Raw genomic sequence first — 15,070 nt, 5'->3', positions numbered from 1 at the left:
AAAATAAAAATAAAAGACGACAATTCAAAATAAAATGTTTAGCATCTTTATTTTGAAAGTTGAGAAACATGCATTTTCGAAGATCTTGTAGGTTTTTTCCACCCATTCAACCAACAGTTTACATTTTTTTTGAATTGAGGACAGACATTCTCCCGACTTTGTGAAAGCTTTATTTGGTTAAACTGCAGAGACTTTATCAAACATGGATGAGTTGACCAACATTCACAAAATATATTTAAAAGAAAAACCTGAACTATTGGATGACCTTAACGCGGCGAGCGTCCCATTTGCATCAAATCAATAAATCCAATGAGACAAACACGTCAGTCTGGACTCTGAACATGAAGCACATCAATGAAAAAAATGAACCAACACAAGACGACGTCCTGAAAGGGATTTAAAAATATGAAAGTCAGTCAACAACAGCAGATTCCAATGACGGCACACAGAAGGGCTCAAATACGGCAAGATATCTGACGTTTCCAGTCACATATCAGGGCTGTAAATTCAACATATCTGAAGGCCATGCCGAGTTTGCGTTTCAAATAAAAGCATTTTAGGGAACGAACATGATGCCCACCTGATGGTTGAATCGTAACATCGAGGGGACAAGCCTGATCAAATCGGAAGGTTTAGAAGAGCGCTAGAAAAATCATGAAATAGGAGCACAAAAAAAACGCATCCAAATATGAAAAAGAAAAATAAACTCGATTCTGGGCACATTAATGATTGAAAAATCAAAACAACGCCACATAAAAAGGCAGTTTCCTAAAGTTTTCCAAAAACCAGCCACTGTTCAGACCGGTGGCGAGGAACTATCAGTCTATTTTTGACATCAGACGCGTACACCAACCTCAGTGTTTGCTCTCTGCCGAGGCAGAGCGGGATCGAGAGCGGGACCGGGACCGGGAACGAGAACGGGACCGGGCCTGTTTGTTCTGATCAGGAACAGGCGAGCGTGAGCGAGACCTGGAAGGCGACTTGGAGCGAGACTTGGACCTAGACTTGGATCTAGACTTGGACCGAGACTTGGACCGAGACTTGGACCGAGACTTGGACCGAGACTTGGACCGAGACTTGGACCTGGAGGGAGATCTGGCGGCAGCCTTCCCCCCTCCCGATGACCTCCTCTCTGGGGTACGGCTGACGGACCTGGAGCGGCTCCTGGACCGGCTCCTGGAACGACTCCTTGACCGGGAGTAGCTTCGAGAGCGGGAGCGACTCTTGCTGTGACTGTTGGAACAAACAAGTCATTAAAAAAATATTCCAGGAAGCCTACCACAGTTAGCAATAGTTCATAAGAGGGGGAATAACTTACTTTCTGCTGTCCTCAAAGATCTTCAGCTTTCGTCCATTCAGTTCAGACCCATCGAGCTTGTCGATGGCGTTCTTCATGTCACTGCGTGATGCGAACTCAACCACTCTGCGTCGAGACAGAAACGTCCGTTAGGACAAAACGGCCAGGCGGATCCTTCCAAGCGGCTCGGCACCGAGGTGGAAGAACTCACCCTTCATTTTTGTTGGGTCTGTGAGCATCCACAAAGGTTACTTCACCTGCTTTCCTCATCAGGTCTTTCAGGTCCTGTTTTCGAAGCACAATGCGAAATTAGCGAGAGAAAACGCGAGGCGAGGTGCCGGTGAGAGACCTGGACGGAGAGAAGCGAGCAGGCAGCAACACACCAGCACACATTATGAATGTTTGCACTTTGATAAGCTCCCATTTCAGTGGAGGGCGTGTAAACAAAAGTCACTGAAAAGTGTTGCTTTTATTAAATCAGTGCTGAATTCCCACTAATTGGTTTTTAGCTCATGTGAAAAAGAAAACTTAAATCCATCTGTCTGGATTCAAGTATGGGAAGTTTATGTACTTGATGTTACCTTTTGAGTTATAATATTTGACTTTGTGCCTTACTATATGAAGTGAAGGTATACATGTATTAGATATGTCTAGGTGGAAAAATACGTGATCTACAAAGTAAGTTATTTGGCTCAAAAGTCAGTGATTATACAAAACTACCCCCTCCCTCTACAAAGTGTGACTTTCCACCCCTGTTTACCACCCAACCCTACAAAAAAAAAAAAACCCAATCACATGAGTTTTATGCTACTTACCGCTCCATACCCAGGAAGATTTTAGCATAGAGCCACTTGTCCAAATACCAAATGGGAACCAATGCAGTGTTAAGCCCTTGAGAAACGACCTCGGCCTTGACTCAGCATCCGGCCTCCACAAGTAAGGAACCACCAGAGAGCAAGTAGTGGAGGGGTGTGTGCCCGACTCCACACCCCCCCCAGCTCCATCAGCAACAGAAAAAGACCCAAACGGGGGAGCGACGGGACCGTGGATCTGAGGGGGGGTTACAGAAGTCGGGGGCGATGCCAGCCCACAGAACCTCCAGAGTGCGGCTACGGACCTCCTAAGGCTACCGTATCCTGCGCTAGACCACTTTCACCGCTACGGGGCCCAGCCAAGACCTTAGACCAGCGGCAACTGCGTGTGAGGAGAGGCACCAAATGGACACTATTCAGAAAAACAACCAGCAGAGGGCGCTAAACACTTCTGAAACCTCCGTGGAGGGTGTGCATTCACCTCTGATAAAAGAAAACTATATCAGAGCAGCTTTTTTTTTTATATATATATATTAAAAAAAAGTCAAATGTTTTTGGCTAGAATACCCATCAGCAACTGTAAAAAGCAGATACAAGTTTTCTGTTGTAACTGGTCAATTACGTATTAACTCTAGTATTTTTGACTAATGTGACTAGACAAACTGCCCCAGCCGGATTAAATGAATGCCGCTTCATTTTAAGAACATTTACCAATGGTGATATTAAAAAAAATGATTAGTCAGAACTTACCTGCCAGCTAATTCGTGAAGAGAGGTTCTCCACAATGAGTCTGTGGTCAGTCCTCACTGGGGGGCCGTACCTGTCCGGTCTACACAAGAGAGACAAGCGGCGACTTTAATACAAGCTTTGAAAAAAAAAAAAAAAAAGGAAGGCAAATGAACCAGGAAGGTGCGACTCAAACAGGAAAGCTATCAAGGCCTCTAAAATTCACCCTAATTGATCGTCAGGCAGCTTCGCTTCATGTTCGTAGCATTTGTATTAAACTAATCTTCTGCCAGGAGAAAAACTGAGTCAATATTTGAATTTGAGTCGCCGGTGCAACAGCAGATCGACGTCAGTCATTCGATTTCATTATTAGTGTTTGTTTTGCATGGCGACTCCGTCGTACAAGATATCAGCAAACGTCTTTGGGGACTGCAACAGTTTCACAAAGAAACCGGTTTCACTAGAAATCTGACTCCTGTCCTCGTTGAATGAAACAAAATCCGAGCAAAAGCCGGAAGCACCGCGGTGCAAATGTACCTGGTACCGCTGCCTCGAGCCTGGCGATAGCCTCCACCTCCACCCCCACCACCAAAACGGCCCATTCCGGGGCCGCCACCTCTCCCTCTCCGGGAGCGGGCATGCTCGATTGTGACCCTGAAAAGGAAAAGCGCAAAACGTTCTTTGCTTAGTAAATTAATTAAGATGTTAAAAATATGTCCGTAAGTAAACCTGGAATAAATGACACTTACCTTTCACTGCAAAGTTCTTTCCCGTTCAACTCGTACACCGCATCATCCGCATCTCGGTGGTCGTCGAACTCCTGAGGAGACAGGAATCGTGAGGCTTTCCTCCAAGAGAACGCAACGGAATGAAATCTTAGCGGCGAGTCGCGCCTACCACGAAGCCAAAACCATTCTTCAAGTTGATCTCTCGAATCCGTCCATAGCCCTTGAAAAACTTCTCCACGTCTCGCTCTCTGGCATGCGGGCTCAAGTGGCCGATGAAGACGCGACAACCACTCATTGTTTGCTGAAAATGAGAAACACACAAAGTTTAGTTAAAGTTAAATTACAAGCGATGGAAAAACAGCTTAATGTTTGATGTATGACATCACTGTTAACTTTAGCTTTAAATGATCTACAGTGGTAAACTAATTATTAACAGATCTGCTGATAATTAAAACACGTGAAGATCTAATTATTTTAAAATAGACTGATGGGCTCTCTTGATCAGGATGCTGATAAACCGAGGTCTGGTTGAACCGGTTGCATTTCAATGCGACATCACGAGGAAAAAACTCGTTATCTCTCCTTCATTCATATTCTCAATCAAATTACACGTCAAAGTCATACACCAAAGACCTCCACTGTTTGTTTACCTTTGAACAAAGCGAGTCAAACACAGACCATCATTGTAAATCTATACTTTGTCTTCGCCTATTGATGTAGCGACGGCGGGCAAAATGAAGAGCAAAATGTCTTTTTTCTCCACATTAGCTGAATTAGTGTTGTATTATTAAATACAGCTGGCGCTTGACAACGTACAATCGATTGAAACTGGCATCTGGACCTATAATCATTTTAGTGAGCCAATTTAGCAAATGTGAGCACGCTAGCTAGCTAGCACGTTGCACGACGCGGCTATTCGATTCACGTTTGATTTGTGTGAGGGATGAAATCCGAATCCACATTAAATACAGTATGAATGTAACCATCTCGTAACACGCCAGTTGCACGAAAAATGATTTTGCCCGCACGTCCTGCAGTTTTCCTCGATGTTAGTCTACGTTAGTCTACGTTAACTAAAGCGAGCTAAAGAGAGCTAGCCTCCTACAGCTAGCTAAAGCGAGCTAGCCTCCTACAGCTAGCTAAAGCGAGCTAACCGCGGCCGCTAGCTACTCTTCGGTGTCTACGACATAATTTATAGTTCTGAATATATATGAAAAATTAAAAGCTATTAGGAATCCTGCAGCACTGAATCTGTTATTTAACGACGGTGTATTCTGCCTCTCACCTGATATTGTTCTTCAACAGGTCTCAGTTCTTGTTAGGCCGCCGTCTAGCTGCTTGCAAGCACGACTCCACTCGATCAAAATGGCTACGGATAGCTCACAGAGGAACAGGAAATGCCGCTGCTTTTGCGTTGCCAGTTCCCGAGTGAATGGTTAACTTTGTTCGGGGAGACGACTTTGACCCCTTTCGTTCATATAAATGTTTTATAGTTCATATTGAATTCTGCTTGTGAATGTACCTTCATGTTTTTGCATTACAATACTTTAGGGATTTAATTCCAAACTATATTAGTGAATCTTACTGGAATCCGAAAGAGGGTTTTAAACACAAATTAGGCAACCCAAAATCTGGGTAAAGATAAATAAAAAAAACATTTTATAATATTTTGCTTAATTATATCTTTTGTTACATCAAACATTTAACAAACTGTAAAACAATGACGACATATTTCTAAAACAATATTTTTATAGCATAATATCTTGTAATAAATAGCAAAATATATTTTGTCATAAATGTTTATATAGTTTTCACAATATAATGTGCTAAAAACAATTCTCAGATATATTTATATTTATTTTTATGTATGTATGCATTTAAAAAAATACTCTACTGCTACTGTATGTTCCAAAATAATGACATATAATGATGATATATAAAATGAATAATACAGTATACACAAAAACATTGATTTCCAACTTAAATAGTAACACCATTGTGCAATATTTTGAGGCTGAAAAGGTATGCTATCCCATTGTGTATATCTTTTATTTTTCCACATAACATTGGACATTAATTGATGAAATGTGACGACCGCCACATTTACAACTCATGTGATTTCCTTCCTGAGTAAGGTCATTGTCTTTTATCACTTTATGACAGGATAATTGGGACAAAATTAAACTTGTTCATTTAACTGCACACTAAAAAACAAGAGACAAGAATCACCTTAACTTTAATGAGGCTTATCTGTATGTATGATATAATCACAATGATTACAAATAATTGAATGACATCATATTGAAAACAAACTTCAGATGAATCAATAAATACTTAAAAAAGAATCACTAAAATGTTTTTTCTTCTAACGTGATGCAACTCTGATGTGTTGTAAAGTTTTGCGGACTCAGAAACTTCAATAAACATTTCATCTGCAAAGGAATATTGTAATATAAAGACCCCTTGGATATAAAAACACACAAAGTGAATAATTGTCAGTGTAGCAGCTTGATCTTCTTTGTGTTTGTGTCTCTGAGATGTTCACAGCTGACTGAGGCTGCGTGAGCTTTTCAGATTAAAACTGTTCATGAGAAGGTAACACTGGAAGGAACAAACCAGTTTAGTGCTAAAAATGCCAGTTTTGTGTTTAAAACATGTCCAACATTAGATTTGTACAAAAGCAAAAGGGACAGAAATACGACCGGATACAATCAGAAATGTACCATCTTGCTTTACTTTGATTTTTTTTTTTTTGGTAAAATTCTTTCAACATGCAACATTTTCCAGAGTTCAGCTGGAACCTAAGGGAATGATCAAATCCTATGTTATCCCAAAATAGCCAAAGTCCCACACAAAGAAAACAGAGCCGCCGATATCAACTGAAGGCCACATATTGAATGAGAACTTGGTGCAATCGAGGAGACTCGCAGTTTCCAGGGCGATGTCTCTAAAGGTAGCCTCTCGTTGTTCTACCGAAGCAGCTCTGGAGGCAGGGCAGGGAACAAGGCTGGCAAAGGTTTCAACTTCGGATCTAAATAGTTTTTGTTGTGCTCAGGGCTCAGCTCAGAGTTTGTCCTCCCGTCGGCCTCGGGAAGGACCGACGGTGTCTCTGCAGGTCTGAAGTCTCTGGCAGCACGAAGAGCTAACTCTTCTCACCCTGCCTCTTCACTCAGAGGACGAACGGTACGAGGTCAGGTGGTTGTTCAAGCTTACTCTTGAGCCACGATGCAGTTTGTGTGCGTGTGTGTGTGTGTGGGGGGGGGGGGGGGTCACACCCTCGTGTGGCGACAGCTGTGGGAGGACCCAGTGGCGGCCGCCCCAGACGACGATGAAGGGTCCTCGTCGCTCGACTCGTTCTGCTCCTCTTTGTGGAGGCCGAGGCTGATGTGGCTCTGCAGGGCGGCCGGGGTTAGCCACTCCTTCGGGAGGCAGCTCTGCAGGAACGGGATGCAGGAGCTGAAGTACGCCAGCCTGTTGACCCAGCGAGGAATTTCTCGTCCACACAACAGCTGAGGAAAGTCGGAATACGTGATAGAAAACATGCTTATTTTTAGATTATATAAGATATGTGGGACTATTTTTTTATTCTCCTGTGATGAAGACAATGAACATTTTTTTCCCTTCATGCATAAAGAAAATGTCTACGAAAGATGAAGGTCTCACAAAAACACATCTGGTGAGAAACTGAGCAGCAGAAGCCAAAAACCACTTGATCGTACTTCATGTATCGGATATTTCTTCTCATTTATAGTTGTTATTCAACATTATTGCGTATCGACAGTAAACACAGTGCGTGACTGACCTCGGACAGCGAGGAGGAGAAGTGGTTGCAGTTTTTGTGCATCAGATGGTAGGCGTTGCCTTTGAACTCCTTCCCCAGCTCCTCCATAATTTTATCTATGTCCTCCTCTGTGAAGTCTGTGGTGCCCAGGACACTGGCCTCTCTGTTTGAAACGCATAACGACACACACGCATCTCTACCTGCAGCACTGACAACATCGCAGTGAATCGTTTTCCACGATGATGCACGCTCACTTGAATTTGAACGTCTCGCCCAGTTCCCCAGCGTTGCCCGGGTTGATTTCGAAGATGCCGCTGAAAGGATACGGATGTCCCCCGTATGCAAATTCTGTGTGGATGAAGAGTCAAGAATGGTTGATTTTAGGCACAAAACAGACATGATTGCACAGAAAGCAGCAATTAATCACTGACACAGTGCGGTTAGATCATTAGGCCAGCCTGATTACACTGTATTTACTGCAGCGCCTGGGAAAACACTGAAGAATTACTTACAATGGCATGAAATACATTTAAGAAAGTACATACAGCATCTGAGGTGCTGATGAGTTCTTTTAATGCCTACTATTAGGAAAACCTTCGTAGTTCATATAAGAACATGTCATCACATGCATAAAATAAAGATACTGATGGAACAAAATGTAACCAGCTCCTAGCTCCTATTGGTGAAGCGTGTCCAAAAAGGAAAGGAATGAAACATCCTTAGACAATATTTTGTGCCCATGTGTCTAATTGGAGCCTAAAGAAGTTCTTATTGGAGCTCTGTGTGGGCCTCGTGCGGACACAGAGCGTTATTTATTCAGAAATTCTCCTTTTTTTTGTTGTTATTGCAGCTCAACAATAACCATTCATAACATCACTTTGGTTCAGAAGCTTCAAATTGTTTTAATTTGGCCATTTTAACAAAGATAGGGGTGGAGGAGAGGAAGTTAAATCCATGGGGTGGTTCAGAAAATAAATGAATGCTGCAAGCAGAAACTGGGACGGTGAAGACGATTTCTGGTGCGATCGTATTTCACAGTGCGTGGATCCAGTACTTCTGGTGGCAGAGACACAATAGAAGCCGCAGTGGTCACAGCAGTATCTGCTTCAGCCTCACAGCGAGTCAATGGTGACTCAATCCGGAGAAATGGGGTCATGTCATTGGGAAACATAATTCCGTCTTTATAGCCAGACTGTATTTTGTGTCTGTGAAGGAAGCCTCAAGCGAACCTCACGCAGGGAGGGAGGGTCTTACCTCGGCCGTAAATCTCAATGCCTGAGTGGAAGACTCCGATACCCAGATTGGAGGTGTATTCGTTGATCCAGTACTGTGGAGACAAAGAGGGGATGTAAATACTGAGAGTTGCTATTTAAGAGTGGAACACATTGCTGCAGCGTGTATTCCTAAAACCACTGGGATATTTATCTACGCCGCTGGCTGTCCGAATTCATGCTGACAAATAACTTTTAGAATGAAACTAGATGACTTATAAGTGAACAGCAGAATAAATCATGTCGCAAAATGCATCAAACAGATGCTTTTGTCTGTTTATTTCCATTTGAATGACATATAGCAATTAAAAAAATCTAAATGTCATTATTATTTTTATAAAAAAAATTGGGGGGAGGGTCACAATGACTTGACTTGACTTTTCAGTAGTTTTGCATGTATTTGCCTGTCACACATTGATAAGACGATTGCTCTCACTGTCCTGCCTCCTGAAGCAACAGTAAGCTTTTTAAAAAAATTGCATTGCACATATTTATTAAATGCACCTTGTTGCCATTTTTACTGTTTTAAAGCTTTCTCTGCCTGCGACCCCCCACCCATCCATTCATGCATGCATCCATCATCCACATTTCGCCCTTAAATGAAAGATGCAGTGCTCTGCGAGCCGCCCGCTGCGAGCGCTGCCAGACAATCATTCATGACTCCCCCTCTCCCATCCTCCAGAGGAAACATGCTAAGAGCTTGCCACGCTGCCCCAAATGTCCCCCCCCCCATTAATAATGGGACCGGTTCCTGGTCTCAGATCGGATATAATCATATTTGACTATGCGTATACAAGGGCTGGTGCCATTAGCAGAGCTCTTCCACTTTGGTGACAGTCTTTGGGAGATCACGCTACTGCAATGATCAATGCCGCCTCCCCTGCAGCATCCTGCCTAACAGAGACAGCAGGACAGCCCCTCCACACACACACACACACACACACGCACACCCGTCACACTGATTTCACATTGACGCCGATCGATTCATCCCTCCAGATGATGCTGCCTGCTGCTTTTGTCTGTGTTTGACTTTCCCTCTCTTCATCATGACCGGTTAAGCTGAGCCACGCTGGAATTAAAGCAGCCGTTTGAGCAGCCGTCATTTCTGTCCCCACTCAGGACATCACAGAGGACGTCTTCCCAGGGGATTAACAAAGTTCTCTCTATCTATCTACCAAAGGACACGTGAAAATGTCATCTTAATATGAAATATGCATTTCCTATATTCGGCAAAGCTTATAATTATTTCTTTATATCCATGAAGTGCATTTATATTCATTAGTGGGGGGTTATTGGCCCCAGCATAGTTTAAATAATTGAATCCAAAGTAAGTCTGGTCTGTGTGGACCCTTACCATATCATACACGTTAAGGATGACAGGTTCATTGGCCATGGTTTAAACCTGAGCTGGAAAGGCAAACGTCCCCACCCTGCACGATTTATGGTCGTCAGGACCTCCACGTGCCTCTGAAGTCACAGGTGTGGCGGGGGGGAGGAGCGGCAGGTAGGCTTCTGCTGACCGGATGGAGGATGTGCATTACCCCGCGGGGTAATCAATGTTCTGCAGGATGATTTGGAGAGGAAAATGAACCCAAAGAAGAAGAACAAACTGGGCGGCGGCTTTGCCAGAGGTCACAAAGCCGTCATCGCAGGGCGACGTGCGTGAGGCGCAGCCGCAGCCGCGGGCAGGGCCCGGAATGCACTGAGATCAAACACAACAGCAGAAAGATCCATATAGCAGACGCGTCAACGGCGATCCAGAGCGGACAGGGGGGGGGGGGGGGGGTTGGAATCTGCAGCTGGTGCGCTTCTTTCCTCATTGCCGAAAACGCGGCAGATGGAGGGTGTGCGGAGGATGCTGGGGGGGGGGGGGGGGCATGGTGGTTGGCTGCAGCGGGAGGAGAGGACTCACCAGCAGCATCCCCGGGCTCCACTGATGATGATCAGCATCCGGCATCCTGCTCGTCGTCTCGGATGCACAAACCTGAGGGACATGGCGCCTCCGACACCGAACCGTCGACCTAATGTCGTTCCGTTGAGGTGTTTCTGGTGAATTTCTGAAGCGGTTGGGATTCGACCAGATCTCCGCCACCCTGTCTCTACTCCTCTGCTTGGGACTGAAGCGTTGGATTACATCATGATCTGCCCCCCTCCCCCGAGGCAACATCCTCCGACAGCCCAGAAAACTCCTTGGTGGGTGTACAGGAACGCGTTTTATTATCCGACAAACAAATAAAATAATAACATTAAAAATCACTTATTATTTATTATATTATTCTTAAAAATTGCTTAATTTCTACCCTTGGATTTTGTTTTAGCGACAAAAACAGTTCAAAGAGACAGTCACTTCATTTTGAGATGCAAAAAAAGATTCCCAATTGGTCGAAATAGATTTTTTTTTTGTCGCACAATACCACGAAAATAGGGTAAATGTCATTTTTATGAACGGCTGCGACTGCAATTTAAAAAATATATAAAGTCAAATTGTTAACATAGGAATTTCAAGCCAACACCATTTAAAAAAAAGCCATTTAAATTGGCCTCATTGCATTATGCTAATGTGGTCACCCACCTTATTTATAAACAAACAATTTCGTGTTATATTCACACAAGTGTCTGCTTTTACTTTGAAGGCAATCCACAACATCCGCTGTTGTGTTTTAAGAGGAACTGGGCGTGGCCGCTTCTACACCGCAGTTAGAATCATTTAAGTTGTGAATCACTACGTCAAAATCCTATTCACACAACATCCTTACTGTCAAATATTTTAAAATACAAGATTTTATGAATGACTTTATGTTTCTCTGAACGTAAATACAAGATTTTAATTGCATTTTGAAATGTAGCTCAACACAAATTCTAATTACATTTGACAGGAAACTAAAATTCTGTTTACAAATTTGCCTACTTGACCAAAGTGCACTCTATTTCATCTAACGCTGCCCATCTCGGTAAATTGGCACTTGAATTCTCATTTTAAATTTTGACTTGTTTTCATATCGGCAAAGAAAGGAAAGCAGGAAACAGGTTAAGGCAACAGGACTTTTATTACAGTTGCTGTTTGGATGTATACACTTAGCATCTCATTAAGTTATTACTGCTTCTGAGTGAATCTTCTGACAGAACTGATGCTGGTGATGCTGCTGTATAAGAGCAAATGCCAAATGACACAAAGATGGCAACAGCTAACTGAGCATTAAGAAATGAGCTGCCCACCACATATTATACATTTAAAGAATAATTTGTTTGCATTATATTCATTTAAAGGTTCACCCTGAGTGACCATGTGAAATCCCATAGCAATACACAAGTATAAATGCATAGATTGGTCTGAGGATAATCTACATTTACTGTCAATGCATCCCATTAAAACAAGAACACATAAGACAGTGAACTGTTTTACTAATAAATGTTACGCGAGTTCGTTTTCCTCTGTGCCAAAGAGGAATCCAAAAAGCATGGGAACACACTGAGGAGCCAACTGGAGTTAATTCACAGCTGAAAACAGTCCCAACACACCCCATCTTCCTTTTGTGAGTCATGATTGCAAGAAGCTACGGCGCTGCAGCAGTCAGAGGAAACCACAGAGTTGTTTTTCATAACGAACGTTCACACGGTGAAGAAACGGGCTTGTGGCTGAGAGGCAGACCAACTTGCCTTTAGTTTGTGGCTTCAGCAGAACTCAGACAATAAAAAGTTCATCAGCAGCCACATCCTTTAATTTAATCGGATTTCCATTTTGGCCATGAGAACCAAACACCTCCGCCCCTGTGAGAAGGCAAACTAAAGTCCATTACCCTTTATCACAAACATCAGTGACATGCATTTTAAGCTTTAACAAAAATAAAGTACAGCGGGTTCCTCTCATGTCGCGCCTCGCACAGATCTGGAATTCAAAGGAGGCACATTTTTCATCTTTCAGTTGATAAGTGGACCCTGAAGTTGGATCAAGGATTTAACAGGCTTCTGCACAAGCTCAGCTCAGCAGCAGCAGGAATGTCCCGTGCACATCGTCGCCCTTACAATCACAAAGTTATCCATTAAAAAAATAATCTCTGCGGTACGAGAGCATCCTTTGTCCAGAAGCTAGCATTAATCACACAACACAAAAGGAACAAACCCCTCAGTGACACCCACACCTGATAATCAACATCGACTGGTCAGTTGGTTCTCTCTTCCACGTCTTTGGCCTTTGAGCAAAAGTTTTTGATCTTAAAAAAATAAGGCACAGATGTCAAGCTTGGTTAAAAGTACTTCCTAAGGTGCCGCACGCAGAGGAATGCAACGAGAGCCGCAGCTCCCACGACGGTGACCGCTATTCCCATGTGAGACAGAGAAGACGAGGCTCTGGGTCCTTCCTTTTGATCAGGCAGCTGCAAGACAGAAATAAATACAAGACGGACTGTTAAAGGTACAGAGATCACCTCACAGATGTTATACTCGTGTGTGATCTCTACGCGAGTTAAATGTACATACGCCTCTAGATTATGTATTCCAGGCCGAGCACCTTCCTCAGAGGAGGTGCTACTGCAGTAAATAGTACTTCTGAGTATCTGGAGACCAAGGACAGAGCTTTGATTTTTGGAGACGCCTCCCACCTTTTTCAGAACGTGTAGCTGCACGTCCTCCCCGGCGTTCTTGAACAGCTCCACTGCGTGTTTGTGTGTCTGATTCTCAAGACTGACTCCATTGATCTACACAACCAACAAAACACAAAAAAAACAGAGACAGAGTGCTTTGTGATTCTTCATCGTCTACAATCGGGGTGAACATTAATCAGTTTTAATTTTTATTAAATATGAAGGACATTTGCTTCGCGTCTCGTCTCGTAAGCTGCAACAAACAGTTGATTCTTTATCCCTGAAAGGTGACAATGAACAATGAAATATATACAAAGTAAAAAATACAAACACTGACATATCCTATTTGAAAAAAACTGTAGAGAAATAACCACAAAGCCCTAATCCTCTAATCCACCCCTTTGTTAAAAATTAAACCACAACAACAACAACAAAAGAGGCATGAAGTGTGAGGAGAAAGTGACGCCCACCAGGCAGGTTGCCATGGAGAGGAAGGCTGCTTATTTCTCAAAGGGCAATCTAGGCCAGCATTATGTAGCCAGAGAAACAATGAAAGAGCTTCTGCATCCTGGTCAAACAAGAATCAGGATCAGCATGTCTTCCTGCAGCACCTCGGAAACAGACAAAGACCGGCCACCGCTTCAGCAAACGGGCCGGACAGACACTTCTGAAATGATCAGTGATAGGATGACTCCAGCGAGCAACACATTACTGCAAACGCCAGCATCCCAGACCTGCTAATACAAATAAAAGTAAAAGTCTGAAAGGAACACAATCCGAAAAAATATTATCATAGATCACAAATCGGGGAAGAACAAAAGCGAAGAGTCGACTGGACTTGTTCGAGTTTCATTGAAGACGTTTCTCCTCTCAGTTCTTCAGCCTCTTGGATGAGACGTGAAACGTCTTCAATGAAACGTGATTCTTTTGGCATTTCCTCTTCATGATTGTCCGTGCCCTGGATGACTGAGAACCGACACAGACGTTATGGATCCACAATCTACCCGAACGCGGGGACACGAACACAGTGGTGCTGGAGTGTATAATAACGAAAGCCATTTCTTACTGCCAGGATCTTGTCTCCCTCTTGGAGTCTTCCATCCAGGGCTGCAACTCCTTCTTCTTTGATTTTGGAGACATAAATGCCGTTGTCATTTACTACATAATGCTGATCAACGCCCCCAACTATATTGAATCCCAAGCCTAAAAGACAAAAGGCATTAGATGAAGGTATTAGGAGGCAATTCAATAGCCACATACTTCACTGTCTGCTGATCCAAACATAATATTTATCACAGTGGATCGAAGTTCAACAGTTCACCAAAAGTTACTCAAGTAATAAGACAAGTAAAGTTTCACTGTCCAGCTCCATTAGCTTCGGTAGAGAAACTTGTAGCTCAAGGCCGAGTAGCGTTCGCGTTACTTCTTAACGCCACTTTAAATTTCATTAATGGGTGATTTTTGATTAAACGGAGTCGGAAAAACAAAACTGCATTATCTCCTTGAGCCCAACTTTGTCTCATTCATTTGTATATTACCCTCGTTCTGTTAAGCTTTTATTTTTTTTGATTGGCTAATTAGCCGCTAGCTAGTTTGACAACGCTTAATTTCGTGGCTACTTAGCTAGCTAGCAGCTGGAAAAACTCCACGTCAATTTATCAAATCTTCTTACCGGCGGGTCCTCGCTTTAGCTTGACGTCTACAACGTTGGGCGAAGCTTTCAGAGAGCCATTCATTTTGTCAAGACACGAATAAAATAAGACTGAGACAAGGCAAACAAACTATTTCTCGGAACTCATTGAGAGCTTTCGGTTTTGCAGCCTTCCGTCCTGCGGGTGGTTTATGCTGCCCCCTCATGGGCGAACACAGAACTGG

General features: G+C 43.3%; 3 protein-coding genes across 3 annotated transcripts; all 3 read right to left on the bottom strand.

Moving 5' to 3' along the window:
- Positions 1-30: 30 nt before the first annotated feature.
- On the bottom strand, positions 31-4,917 carry srsf5a (serine and arginine rich splicing factor 5a). The gene is made up of 8 exons (XM_068751689.1): positions 4,849-4,917; positions 3,733-3,864; positions 3,585-3,655; positions 3,373-3,489; positions 2,860-2,938; positions 1,509-1,582; positions 1,319-1,423; positions 31-1,233 (listed from the first exon to the last, which is right to left on the bottom strand). Exons 2-8 carry the CDS (start codon positions 3,856-3,858, stop codon positions 855-857), a joined length of 951 nt encoding a protein of 316 aa, XP_068607790.1. The 5' UTR covers positions 3,859-3,864; positions 4,849-4,917; the 3' UTR covers positions 31-854.
- A 1,915-nt stretch (positions 4,918-6,832) lies between these two features.
- On the bottom strand, positions 6,833-10,011 carry LOC137907876 (deubiquitinase DESI2). The gene is made up of 5 exons (XM_068752235.1): positions 9,970-10,011; positions 8,599-8,671; positions 7,599-7,692; positions 7,366-7,507; positions 6,833-7,072 (listed from the first exon to the last, which is right to left on the bottom strand). Exons 1-5 carry the CDS (start codon positions 10,006-10,008, stop codon positions 6,833-6,835), a joined length of 588 nt encoding a protein of 195 aa, XP_068608336.1. The 5' UTR covers positions 10,009-10,011.
- A 2,590-nt stretch (positions 10,012-12,601) lies between these two features.
- On the bottom strand, positions 12,602-14,995 carry synj2bp (synaptojanin 2 binding protein). The gene is made up of 4 exons (XM_068752380.1): positions 14,868-14,995; positions 14,262-14,398; positions 13,214-13,309; positions 12,602-12,988 (listed from the first exon to the last, which is right to left on the bottom strand). Exons 1-4 carry the CDS (start codon positions 14,929-14,931, stop codon positions 12,860-12,862), a joined length of 426 nt encoding a protein of 141 aa, XP_068608481.1. The 5' UTR covers positions 14,932-14,995; the 3' UTR covers positions 12,602-12,859.
- Between the last annotated feature and the right edge of the window lie 75 nt (positions 14,996-15,070).

The sequence above is a fragment of the Brachionichthys hirsutus genome, chromosome 18, assembly GCF_040956055.1.
Source record: "Brachionichthys hirsutus isolate HB-005 chromosome 18, CSIRO-AGI_Bhir_v1, whole genome shotgun sequence".
NCBI classification, from domain to species: Eukaryota; Metazoa; Chordata; class Actinopteri; order Lophiiformes; family Brachionichthyidae; genus Brachionichthys; species Brachionichthys hirsutus.
Note: the sequence above shows the minus strand (reverse complement) of the source record. Positions and strands in the feature narration are given on the sequence as shown.